The sequence below is a fragment of the Oreochromis aureus genome, linkage group 6 (assembly GCF_013358895.1).
Source record: "Oreochromis aureus strain Israel breed Guangdong linkage group 6, ZZ_aureus, whole genome shotgun sequence".
Classification (NCBI taxonomy): domain Eukaryota; kingdom Metazoa; phylum Chordata; class Actinopteri; order Cichliformes; family Cichlidae; genus Oreochromis; species Oreochromis aureus.
This window is the reverse complement of record NC_052947.1, coordinates 41,851,290-41,863,763: the sequence shown is the minus strand read 5'-3', so window position 1 is coordinate 41,863,763 and position 12,474 is coordinate 41,851,290. Positions and strand designations below refer to the sequence as shown.

The window sequence follows — 12,474 nt, the reverse complement described above, 5'->3', positions numbered from 1 at the left end:
GGGAAGGGCACCTGTAACCGGAAGGTCGCCGGTTCGATCCCTGGCCTCTCTGTCCTTGGCCTCTCGTTGTGTCCTTGGGCAAGACACTTTACCCTACCGCCTGCTGGTGTTGGCCAGAGGGGCCGGTGGCGCGATATGGCAGCCTCGCTTCTGTCAGTCTGCCCCAGGGCAGCTGTGGCTACATACAACAGTAGCTTGCCTCCACCAGTGTATGAATGTGAGCATGAATGACATTGTAAAGTGCTTTGGGTGCCTTGAAAAGCGCTATATAAATCCAATCCATTATTATTATTATTAAAGCTGTGATGAGCTCTGAAACCTGACTGACACTCTTCAAAAAAGGCATTCCTCTGCAGATTATAATACAACGATGCCAAAAAAGAGTATTGCACTTAGTGTTATTGCACATGTGTGGATGTGTGTGTTTGATCAGTTAAAGTCAGTTAAAAATAAAATAAAATAAAATAATAAAAAAATAAATAGAAAAATAGTAAAGAGCAAAATATTACAGAGACATGGTAAAAGAGAAAAGATGACTAAATATATATGTATCTATAAATATAAATATATGTACACTAGTGATTAAATAAGAAAATCTTGAAAAGAAATATGACGGGAGGGCAGATGGGATATTGCACAGGAATGAGCAGCAGAAAATTACAGTATTGCACTTTTTAAATATAAATATCAATAACAATAAAGTGGAGTGACCAGTGCAGATTAAACAGAGTACTTGTGAAGCTGCAGGGTAGCTTCTGAGTGCGTCCTGTGCTGTGTGTGTTTAAGTGTTGTGGTTGAGGTGTCGTATGGCTTGGTGGTAAAAACTGTTTTTAAGTCTTGTAGTGCGAGCAGACAGACTCCTGTAACGTCTGCAGATGGTAACAAGGAGAAGAGCTGATGGTCCTTGATGATGCTGTGTGCTTTACGGAGGCGTCGCTGGAGATAAATGTCCTGAATGGCAGGAAGCCTCGTGCCAGTGATGTGCTCTGCTGCCTTCACCACCCTCTGTAGTGATTTACGGCTGCTGGCAGAGCAGCTTCCGTACCAAACTGTAATGCAGCTCGTCAGCAAGCTCTCGATTGCACACCTGTAGAAATTTGAGGTGATGTTGGCGTTCATGCCAAACTTCCTCAGCCTCCTCAGGAAGTAAAGCCGCTGGCGAGCTTTACTGATAGCAGTGTCTGTGTGAAGGGTCCAGGAGAAGTCCTCGGTGATGTTGACTCCAAGGAATTTGAAACTGCTGACCCTTTCGACCTTGACACCGTTGATGTGGATGGGCTGGTGTTCCCTGACTGGTCGTTTCCAGTAGTCCACTATCATTTCTCTGGTTTTGCTGATGTTGAGAGTCAGGTTATTTTCCAGACACCACTGCACAGCGCCATCACCTCCTCTCTATAGGCTGTCTCGTCGTTTTCTGTGATGAGGCCTATGATGGTTGTGTCATCCGCAAACTTGATGATGATGTTGGACTCGTGTTTAGCAACACAGTCGTGTGTGAACAGGGAATATACAGGGAGTGCAGAATTATTAGGCAAGTTGTATTTTTGAGGAATAATTTTATTATTGAACAACAACCATGTTCTCAATGAACCCAAAAACTCATTAATATCAAAGCTGAATGTTTTTGGAAGTAGTTTTAGTTTGAGCTATTTTAGGGGATATCTGTGTGTGCAGGTGACTATTACTGTGCATAATTATTAGGCAACTTAACAAAAACAAATATATACCCATTTCAATTATTTATTTTACCAGTGAAACCAATATAACATCTCCACATTCACAAATATACATTTCTGACATTCAAAAACAAAACAAAAACAAATCAGCGACCAATATAGCCACCTTTCTTTGCAAGGACACTCAAAAGCCTGCCATCCATGGATTCTGTCAGTGTTTTGATCTGTTCACCATCAACATTAGTGCAGCAGCAACCACAGCCTCCCAGACACTGTTCAGAGAGGTGTACTGTTTTCCTCCTTGTAAATCTCACATTTGATGATGGACCACAGGTTCTCAATGGGGTTCAGATCAGGTGAACAAGGAGGCCATGTCATTAGTTTTTCTTCTTTTATACCCTTTCTTGCCAGCCACGCTGTGGAGTACTTGGACGCGTGTGATGGAGCATTGTCCTGCATGAAAATCATGTTTTTCTTGAAGGATGCAGACTTCTTCCTGTACCACTGCTTGAAGAAGGTGTCTTCCAGAAACTGGCAGTAGGACTGGGAGTTGAGCTTGACTCCATCCTCAACCCGAAAAGGCCCCACAAGCTCATCTTTGATGATACCAGCCCAAACCAGTACTCCACCTCCACCTTGCTGGCGTCTGAGTGGGACTGGAGCTCTCTGCCCTTTACCAATCCAGCCACGGGCCCATCCATCTGGCCCATCAAGACTCACTCTCATTTCATCAGTCCATAAAACCTTAGAAAAATCAGTCTTGAGATATTTCTTGGCCCAGTCTTGACGTTTCAGCTTGTGTGTCTTGTTCAGTGGTGGTCGTCTTTCAGCCTTTCTTACCTTGGCCATGTCTCTGAGTATTGCACACCTTGTGCTTTTGGGCACTCCAGTGATGTTGCAGCTCTGAAATATGGCCAAACTGGTGGCAAGTGGCATCTTGGCAGCTGCACGCTTGACTTTTCTCAGTTCATGGGCAGTTATTTTGCGCCTTGGTTTTTCCACACGCTTCTTGCGACCCTGTTGACTATTTTGAATGAAACGCTTGATTGTTCGATGATCACGCTTCAGAAGCTTTGCAATTTTAAGACTGCTGCATCCCTCTGCAAGATATCTCACTATTTTTGACTTTTCTGAGCCTGTCAAGTCCTTCTTTTGACCCATTTTGCCAAAGGAAAGGAAGTTGCCTAATAATTATGCACACCTGATATAGGGTGTTGATGTCATTAGACCACACCCCTTCTCATTACAGAGATGCACATCACCTAATATCACTTAATTGGTAGTAGGCTTTCGAGCCTATACAGCTTGGAGTAAGACAACATGCATGAAGAGGATGATGTGGACAAAATACTCATTTGCCTAATAATTCTGCACTCCCTGTAGGAGGGGGCTAAGCACACAACCCTGTGGCGTACCTGTGTTTAGGATGAGTGATGAGGTGTGCTTACCACACCTTAACTTTCATCACCTGGGGCCTGTTTGTGAGGAAGTTTAGAATCCATCTGCAGATCGGTGTTCCCAGCCCAAGGTCGACGAACTTTGTGGCAAGTTTTGAGGGGATGATGGTGTTAAATGCCGAGCTGTAGTCGATGAAGAGCATCCTTGCATATGTATTCCCTTTTTCCAGGTGAGTGAGGGTGGTGTGCGTTGCCAGGGCGATGGCATCCTCTTATCCGATAGGCGAACTGAAGAGGGTCCAGTGTGTCAGGGAGGGAGGAGCAGATGTGACTTTTGACCAGCCGCTTGATGCACTTCATGATGACGGATGTCAGTGCAACAGGACGGTAGTCATTCAGACAGGAGACCACTGTTTTTTTGGGAACGGGAATGATGGTGGATGCTTTGAGGGACGTGGGGACCACTGACTGCCTCAGGGAGAGGTTGAAGATGTTCGTGAACACCTCTGCCAGCTCGTCTGCACACACTCTGAGTAGTCGGCCTGGGATGCCGTCCGGTCCTGGAGTTTTGTGAGGATTGACCTTTTTAAAGGTCCATCTCACAGCTTCTGTTTTCAGAGTTAAAGTTGCAGCCTGACTGATGACTTGTATTTATTTGAAAAATATATTTAGATTCATATCCAGGTACACATAGCTTGATGTGTTTAATAAGGATAAAGTAACTAGCTTTACATTTAATTTTTTTTTTTTTTTTTTTTTTTTTACAGATAGTATGTGCTGCTTTTGGCTTTCATACAAAATGTTCAAGGTTAACCACCAAAGGGATCTGAGGAGTTTAAAAATATATATTTTTAAAAAGCAGATTTGATGACCAGGTGTTAGGGTTCTACCAGGAGGTTACCCACCCCTGAAGTAAATACAAATAGAAAATGTAGTCTGACACCAGGGCACGTTCTGTCTGTACTCTGGTTTCAATCACTGCCTAAAGGCATGCATGTACCTGTAAGGCTGCTCATATCACTCTATCTATATAAAATACATGTGATACAAACATGTACAAACTGCTCATGGAAATCTGTCTATACAGCCGCCACAGGTCAAACATCTCCGGTTTGGGGAAACGAGGAGATTTTATTCCACAGTTAACACAGAGACACTGTGGAACCGGCAAGCCAGAACCCAAATCCAGGATACACCGGCTCGGTGAATGTGGTGGTGAAGGTGTGGAGGTGGAACAGTGAGTCAGAGGTTACTTTGTAGAAGGACAGAGTGCCTGCAGGCCAGTCCAAGTATACTGCTATTCTATTAAAGATGAAGGAGAAGGGGACTGAGGAGAGCACAGTTCTTCTCCTGTCGTGCCAGACAGAGTAACCATCAACAGGAGAGCAGAAGATACTCCACGACTGATTATTCCATCCAAACCAGCATTCAGCACCCTTTCCTCTCCTTCGGATTCCTTTGTAACTCACTGCTACATAAGCCCCTCCTCTCCACTCGACCTCCCAGTAACAGCGACCAGTCAGACCATTTGTACACAGCAGCTGACAGCAGTCAAACCTCTCTGGATGATCATGGTATGGTTGCTTCAGCCTCAGCCCTTTCATCACCGTGTTGTAATACACCACGACATTCCTGTTCACCGTGTTTGTGTCCAGTGTGAGCTCACAGAAATCTGATGGAGAGAAAAAACACAGCAGTAGTACAAAAACTTTATTGAGCAACAGTATACAGAGAGTGCATACAATATGGAACGTAATTAACATATCCCAGGGGGAGCAATATAAAAAGTTACATTCATTCAAATAATTTGTAATTAATGCAAATAGTAATTGTTTTTATAGCCTTTTTATTAAATGATCCACTGATCAATTTTTATGTAAGATTATCATTGTAGTAGTGTTTAAAATGAGGCTTTTGATTACTGTATTTGCATTTGTGGAAATAAAATCTATTATAAAGTATACATCTTCTTTTTTTGCCGTCGAAACACACATAGGTTTCCATTACAACCCAGTGTAAGTGCTTGTTGTCATAGCGATGCGTCTGCACGTCCCGTGACATAATTGCGACACGAACGCTACAACAAAGGTAGACGTCAAAGCGAGTATATTTACTGCTTGGGCTGTGGCTTCGTCAGACTCGTTGATCACAGCGTTGTTTTTTGGGGCCATTTCCCTTGTTGTCAGGTTTCAGATATTGTGGTTTTATTTTCGTGAACGAGAAATTCTCATGACTCATTGAGTGATATCATTGATGAGCCAATCAGTGGCACGCAGTGTGATGACTTCACATTTTAGTACCTGCTCGGCTCGCTTGGAACCCCGCCGACCTAAAATACCGAGTCGTAGGTACTAATGGAAAAGATGCAATAAAATCAATACAATACATTACATTATAATACATTAAATCAATGTATAAAGATATGGTTTTCATGCTGTATAGGGATGAGAAGACCATTAAGCTATAAGAGGTGTTTTCCGTATAGATATGTCTAATATGATTTGAACAGTTATCACTGTTATAAAACATATTACATACACTCTGGAAGAAGCTGCACAACTACATGACTGAGCTATGAATATGTGTAAGGTATATAAGTATTACTTCTTCCCACTCCTTTTCGAGCACCTGATATACTTGAAGACAATTTTTTCCTTCCTTTATATATGCTCTATCTTGTATATATGTACGCATATGCTTGAAATAAATGATCAATCAAAGCTCTGTTTATTTTAGGAGTTTGTCAAAAAACGAAAAACAAAACGTTCCAGCTCAGCTGCTGGAATTATGAAGGTGAAGCAGAGCTCATGCAGGTGCAATTTCCTGTGCCACCATTCACCTGACAATGAATGTTTAATTTAATTTAAGGTATCCTTTAAGTTTTATTGAAATTGAATTTGTGGTTTTGTTTTGTTGGACGCCTACAGACTTGGATTAATTTGGTTATAGAGCAAGCTTCAAGTGAAACCTGGAGCAGCAGCTCATCTGTGATGAGCAGTGCTGATTCGTATGTTTGCCACTTCACACTCAGCTGTGAACCGCTCCAGTTTGAGCTGGGGGCTACCACCTGACCGTGTAGTTAACAGGAAATTCTGCCCATAGAAATTATGAACAGCATCGGTGCCAAAGGACAGAATCCCAGTGAAAATGAGTCTGACTTATTTCCAGTGATGCACACCAAGTTCTGGTGTGTATCACAGGGACTGAATGGCTCCCAAACACAGAGGATAAAGATTTGGTCCAGCGTTCTACAAACAGGCTTAAAATCCACATTGTTCCTCCTGAATCCAAAGTTTTACTAATGGATCCAATTAAATTTTATTTATATACAGTAGCTTGCAAAAGTATTCGGCCCCCTTGAACTTTCCCACATTTTGTCACATTACAGCCACAAACATGAATCAATGTTATTGGAATTCCAGGTGAAAGACCAATACAAAGTGGTGAACACGTGAGAAGTGGAATGAAAATCATACATGATTCCAAACATTTTTTACAAATAAATAACTGCAAAGTGGGGTGTGCGTAATTATTCAGCCCCCTGAGTCAATACTTTGTAGAACCACCTTTTGCTGCAGTTACAGCTGCCAGTCTTTTAGGGTATGTCTCTACCAGCTTTGCACATCTACAGACTGAAATCCTTGCCCATTCTTCTTTGCAAAACAGCTCCAGCTCAGTCAGATTAGATGGACAGCGTTTGTGAACAGCAGTTTTCAGATCTTGCCACAGATTCTGGATTGGATTTAGATCTGGACTTTGACTGGGCCATTCTAACACATGGATATGTTTTGTTTTAAACCGTTCCATTGTTGCCCTGGCTTTATGTTTAGGGTCGTTGTCCTGCTGGAAGGTGAACCTCCGTCCCAGTCTCAAGTCTTTTGCAGACTCCAAGAGGTTTTCTTCCAAGATTGCCCTGTATTTGGCTCCATCCATCTTCCCATCAACTCTGACCAGCTTCCCTGTCCCTGCTGAAGAGAAGCACCCCCAGAGCATGATGCTGCCACCACCATATGTGACAGTGGGGATGGTGTGTTCAGAGTGATGTGCAGTGGTAGTTTTCCGCCACACATAGCGTTTTGCATTTTGGTCTCATCTGACCAGAGCACCTTCTTCCACATGTTTGCTGTGTCCCCCACATGGCTTGTGGCAAACTGCAAACGGGACTTCTTATGGTTTTCTGTTAACAACGGCTTTCTTCTTGCCACTCTTCCATAAAGGCCAACTTTGTGCAGTGCACGACTAATAGTTTTCCTATGGACAGATTCCCCCACCTGAGCTGTAGATCTCTGCAGCTCGTCCAGAGTCACCATGGGCCTCTTGGCTGCATTTCTGATCAGCGCTCTCCTTGTTCGGCCTGTGAGTTTAGGTGGACGGCCTTGTCTTGGTAGGTTTACAGTTGTGCCATACTCCTTCCATTTCTGAATGATGGCTTGAACAGTGCTCCGTGGGATGTTCAAGGCTTGGGAAATCTTTTTGTAGCCTAAGCCTGCTTTAAATTTCTCAATAACTTTATCCCTGACCTGTCTGCTGTGTTCTTTGGACTTCATGGTGTTGTTGCTCCCAATATTCTCTTAGACAACCTCTGAGGCCTTCTTCTTCTTCTTTGTGTTTAACGGCGGTTGGCAACCAACGTAAAGGAGCATTACCGCCTCCTACTGTTCCGAAGTATGGGTCAGACAGTGAGCTTACAATCTGTATCCAAACAACAAAACAAAAACAAAAAAAACAAACAAAAAAAACCTACACTCTTTCATAAAAACCTATATCCTTCAGAAACCCCATCAGTTCCCTCACCTGTGCCCTACTACCCTACAACACACTCTTCAGATTAAATTCCCCGATTCCCCGCTCCTTCAGTCTATTCTGCAGAACTCTCCTCTCCACACCATAACCCTTGCACTGCAGTATTACATGCTCTACCGTCTCCTCCTCCTCCTGGCACACTCCACAAAGCCCCGTCTCATGTTCTCCTGTCATCTGTAGTGTTTTATTGAATGCACAATGTCCTAATCTAAGCCTGGTAATGACCACCTCTTCTCTCCTATTACCCCTATACAACCTACACCCTGCCACCTCCTTCTCAAGATGATACAATTGCCTGCCCTTACTAACTGAATCCCACCGCTTCTGCCACTTCTTAGCAATCTACCTCCAAACAATACCTTTTGCTTCAGATCTGCTGCTTTTAATTTCCATCTCAGTCCTATTGTTAGTCAATGCTCCTTTTGCTCCACCTTTTCATTTCCACTGATTCCTACATGACCTGGCATGCAAAGAAAGTGAATATTGCCACCACAACACCTTATTCTGCTTATAGTCTCCAGAATAGTAAACAGCATACTGTATTGAACTGTGCCCGAACGGCTATTCCGTCATCAGCCAGCCTCGGGGATCTGGTCGTGGAGGAGGTCTCGCTGTGGCATTTCAGGGCCGTTTCTCCTGCCGCTCAGTGACAGTTGGACACTTTCTTTCGTTTGAACTACAACTGATTAAAATCGGAAGTAAGGATCCTTTTTATTGTGCTGTGGTGTATCGTCCACCCGGCCCAAATAGCTTGTTTTTATCGGAGTTTAGCGACTTCCTGTCCTCTACTATGAGGTTGTCCAGACTGCATTTAGTTGGGGATTTTAATATGCATGTTGATGATGACTCTGACCTCTTTGCCAGAGGTTTTATCAACATTATGGATTCTTTTCATTTTACCCAGCATGTGTCAGGCCCCACACATAACAAAGGACACACACTGGACTTTGTTTTTACTTTGGGTTTGAATATTGATTCTATTTGTTCTGAGGACATTTTTATCTCTGATCATCACTGTATTCTTTTTAACATGTCTTTTCGTGAGCCTTTGTCTCCTGTTCACTGGACAATTATCGCGCATCATAAATTCCTCCACAGCAGAGAATTTCTCGGATGCTTTTAATTTAACTCTATCCCCGCAAAACGGCGTTGATTTCTTAACAGATCTATTTAATAACCATTGTTTTTCGATTTTAGATGAAATCTGTCCGGTTAAAATGAGACCAGTTTCTGTTTCCAAGTCCTTACCCTGGCTAAATGACAACATCCGCTCCATAAAACGTGACTGTCGTAAAGCTGAGCGTTTATGGAGGAAAACTCATTTAAATGTTCATCTCCTTTACTTAAAGGATGTCTTAGCCTCTTTTAACAATGCAATTAGAGATGCGAGGGCTGCTTATTTTTCTCATCTGGTTGCAAAGAGCAGAGGTAATACTAAGGTGTTATTTGACACTATTACTGATATTATTACTCCTGCTCCACCTACTGCCATTATTTCTTCTAATGAAGACTGTGAAACATTTCTTTCTTTCTTTCTAGAAAAAATTAGTAATGTAAGGAAAAAATTGTCCCCATCAGCATCTGCATTGTCAGTTCCTACGCCAGCTCGGCCTGTCATTTTAGACAGCTTTTTACCTGTCTCACTATCAGAGCTGGAAAAAATAGTTAATGCAACAAAAGCATCATCATGTTCACTCGACATTTTACCCGCATCGTCATTCAAAAATGTCTTTCACTCTATTGGTCCCTGTGTGCTCACCATAGTTAACACCTCACTGGGATCTGGTAAAGTCCCTGCTTATTTTAAAACTGCTGTTATACACCCCCTGTTAAAAAAGCCTATGCTGGACCCATCTCTCACTAGCAATTACAGACCAATCTCAAAAATTCCGTTAATTGCTGAGATATTAGAGAAGGTTGTGGCTAAGCAGCTTACAGCAGTTTTAGACAAACATAATCTCTTTGACAAATTCCAGTCTGGCTTTCGTAGAGCTCATTCTACTGAAACAGCCCTTCTTAGAGTTTCCAGTGACATTCTGATGCAAAACGATGCAGGAAAGTGTTCTGTACTCCTAATGTTGGACCTCACGTCAGCCTTTGACACCGTTGACCATTACATTTTGCTTGAAAGGCTGAAATACTGGGTTGGTGTATCTGGGTCTAACTTAGAGTGGTTCTCCTCGTATCTCTATGAACGATACTTTTCTGTAGCGGTCTCTAAGTTCAGGTCATCTTCTACGTCCTTGTCCTATGGTGTGCCACAAGGTTCTGTGTTGGGGCCCTTATTGTTTTTAATATATCTACTTCCTCTCCAGCATATTTTGAGCCCCTTTGAGGACATTCGCTACCACTGCTATGCAGACGACATCCAGCTATATATGTCGTTTAAACCTGAAGATGTTTCTAAGCTGCAGATTCTAAATGTGTGCTTAGAAACCATCAAAGGTTGGATGGCTGACAACTTCCTCCAACTTAATGAAGAAAAGACTGAAGTCCTTGTATGTGCTCCAGACAGACATGTACCTAACATAATGAATGCTCTTGGTCCTCTCTCAACATTTGTGAAATCATCTATCAGGAACCTAGGGGTAACCTTTGATTCTGCTCTTACCCTGGATGTCCACGTCAAATCTCTGGTTCGGTCCTGCTTCTATCATTTAAGAAACATTTCTAAACTGAGCCCCATAGTATCTCATACTGAACTGGAGATTGTTATTCATGCATTCATTTCATCACGATTGGACTACTGTAATTCACTGTTTACATGTCTAAACAACAACTCCCTGGAGCCTCTGCAGATTGTCCAAAATGCTGCAGCAAGGCTTCTGACAAAAAGATCTAAATACTCTCATGTAACACCATTGCTTATACAGCTGCACTGGCTCCCCGTTGACTTCAGAGTCCATTTTAAGATACTGGTTCTGACATTTAAAGCTCTTCAAGGACAAGCACCAGCCTATATCATTGAACTTTTACAGCCCTATGTCCCTAGTAGGTCCCTGAGGTCTTGTGATCAGGGCCTACTTGTTATTCAGCATACAAGGCTGAAAACCAAGGGTGATAGAGCTTTTGCCACTGTGGCCGCCAGACTGTGGAACTCTCTTCCTCAGAACTTAAGATCTGCAGACTCAGTGATTACTTTTAAAAAACAGCTAAAAACACATCTTTTTAGAATTGCATTTTGTTAACTTTTGACTGTTTTTGTTTTATACCTTGTGAAGCACTTTGTGATCTTTTATCTAGAAATGTGCTATATAAATAAAATTTTACTTACTTACTTACTTACTTACTGCCTTGTCTTTGAACAAAATGATTTTAGACTTGAAAGAACAGCTGCCGAGCAGTGTTGGTCAAGTTACTTGAAAAAAGTAATCAGTTACTAATTACTGATTACTTCCCCCAAAAAGTAATCCCGTTACTTTACTGATTACTTATTTTCAAAAGTAATTAATGACTTAGTTACTTAGTTACTTTTAAAAAAGACTATTTACAACCTGAATAGATAAAGCGATAGATCTTTCAGCCCAATTCTACTTTTTCTGCATAATCCATCATATAAAATGTAATCAAACGTCTCTTTTTAAAACTTAAAACTTTAAATCTTTTAACTTTATGCATCAAGTAAAAACTTAATTATATGCAACATTCTCTGACTGGAAGAAATTTGTTTAACATTTAAACCTATTTTCTGCACATTCCAGCACATAAAATAAAATAGTTTTTTGTGTTTACACTCACTCTTTCAAATAGATGCAAGTAAAACACAGCAGAAAATAAATAAAGTCAAAGACTCAGCGGTCCTGTTGCTCTATTTTCACCTGTAAAGCAGGACTGGGGTAGGCGGAGGTTTACCCTGGTGCAGGTGTGCCGCAGCGGTCAGTGGAAGAATCCATGAGTTTCTCTGTGAGTTTCCCATTACAGTCGTGGCGCTTTTCGGAGCTTGCTTGGAAGTTTAGGGTTTTTTCGCTGTAAAAAGAAGTTTTCTTCCCACGCACAACGGACACTAATGTTTTTGTCACTTTTTATGGAATCAAACTCAAAGTAAGGTCAGTACTTCCACGCTTTAAACGCTGCACGCTCATACTCTCTCCCGCACTCGATATATTATCCATTGTTGATCTGCACACAGCTGTTGTCACGAACGTCGCACTCGCTTACGTCACTATCATGAGACATTCTCGCAAAAAACTCACGGTTTTAGTAACGCAGTAACGCAGTGTTCCTACGTGAAAGTAATGGTAATCTAATTACCGTTTTTGCAATAGTAATCCCTTACATTAATCATTACTTGAAAAAAGTAATCAGATTACAGTAACGCATTACAAGTAACGCGTTACTGCCCATCTCTGCTGCCGAGTCAGAACATACTACCACCTGCCTGATTTTTGAACACTCTACCCATTTCAATGCTACCAAAATTGCTACCATTTCAACCGTGTAGACTGCCAGTCCATCCGAAGTGCGTCTGCTTATTTCAATATTTTTGGATGGAACTGCTATTCCAAACCCTGTAATTCCAGTATCTGGACTTTTAGCACCATCCGTGAACACATGAATATACCCAGGGTATTCATTCGAGCTGTGAAAATGAAATGCTG

The 12,474-nt window shown here is 42.0% G+C and overlaps 1 protein-coding gene across 5 annotated transcripts in view; it reads right to left on the bottom strand.

Moving 5' to 3' along the window:
• Positions 1-3,752: 3,752 nt before the first annotated feature.
• The window catches only part of LOC116317932 (NACHT, LRR and PYD domains-containing protein 12-like), a 38,422-nt gene continuing 29,700 nt past the window's right edge, over positions 3,753-12,474 (bottom strand). For 3 of the 5 annotated variants that reach the window (XM_039613631.1, XM_039613630.1, XM_039613632.1), the window contains one exon: positions 3,753-4,745. In XM_039613631.1, coding sequence (XP_039469565.1) covers positions 4,216-4,745 — 530 coding nt within the window. In that variant the 3' untranslated portion in view covers positions 3,753-4,215. The remainder of the gene's footprint in view (positions 4,746-12,474) is intronic. The other 2 variants (XR_005613425.1, XR_005613426.1) reach the window with 1 other exon arrangement.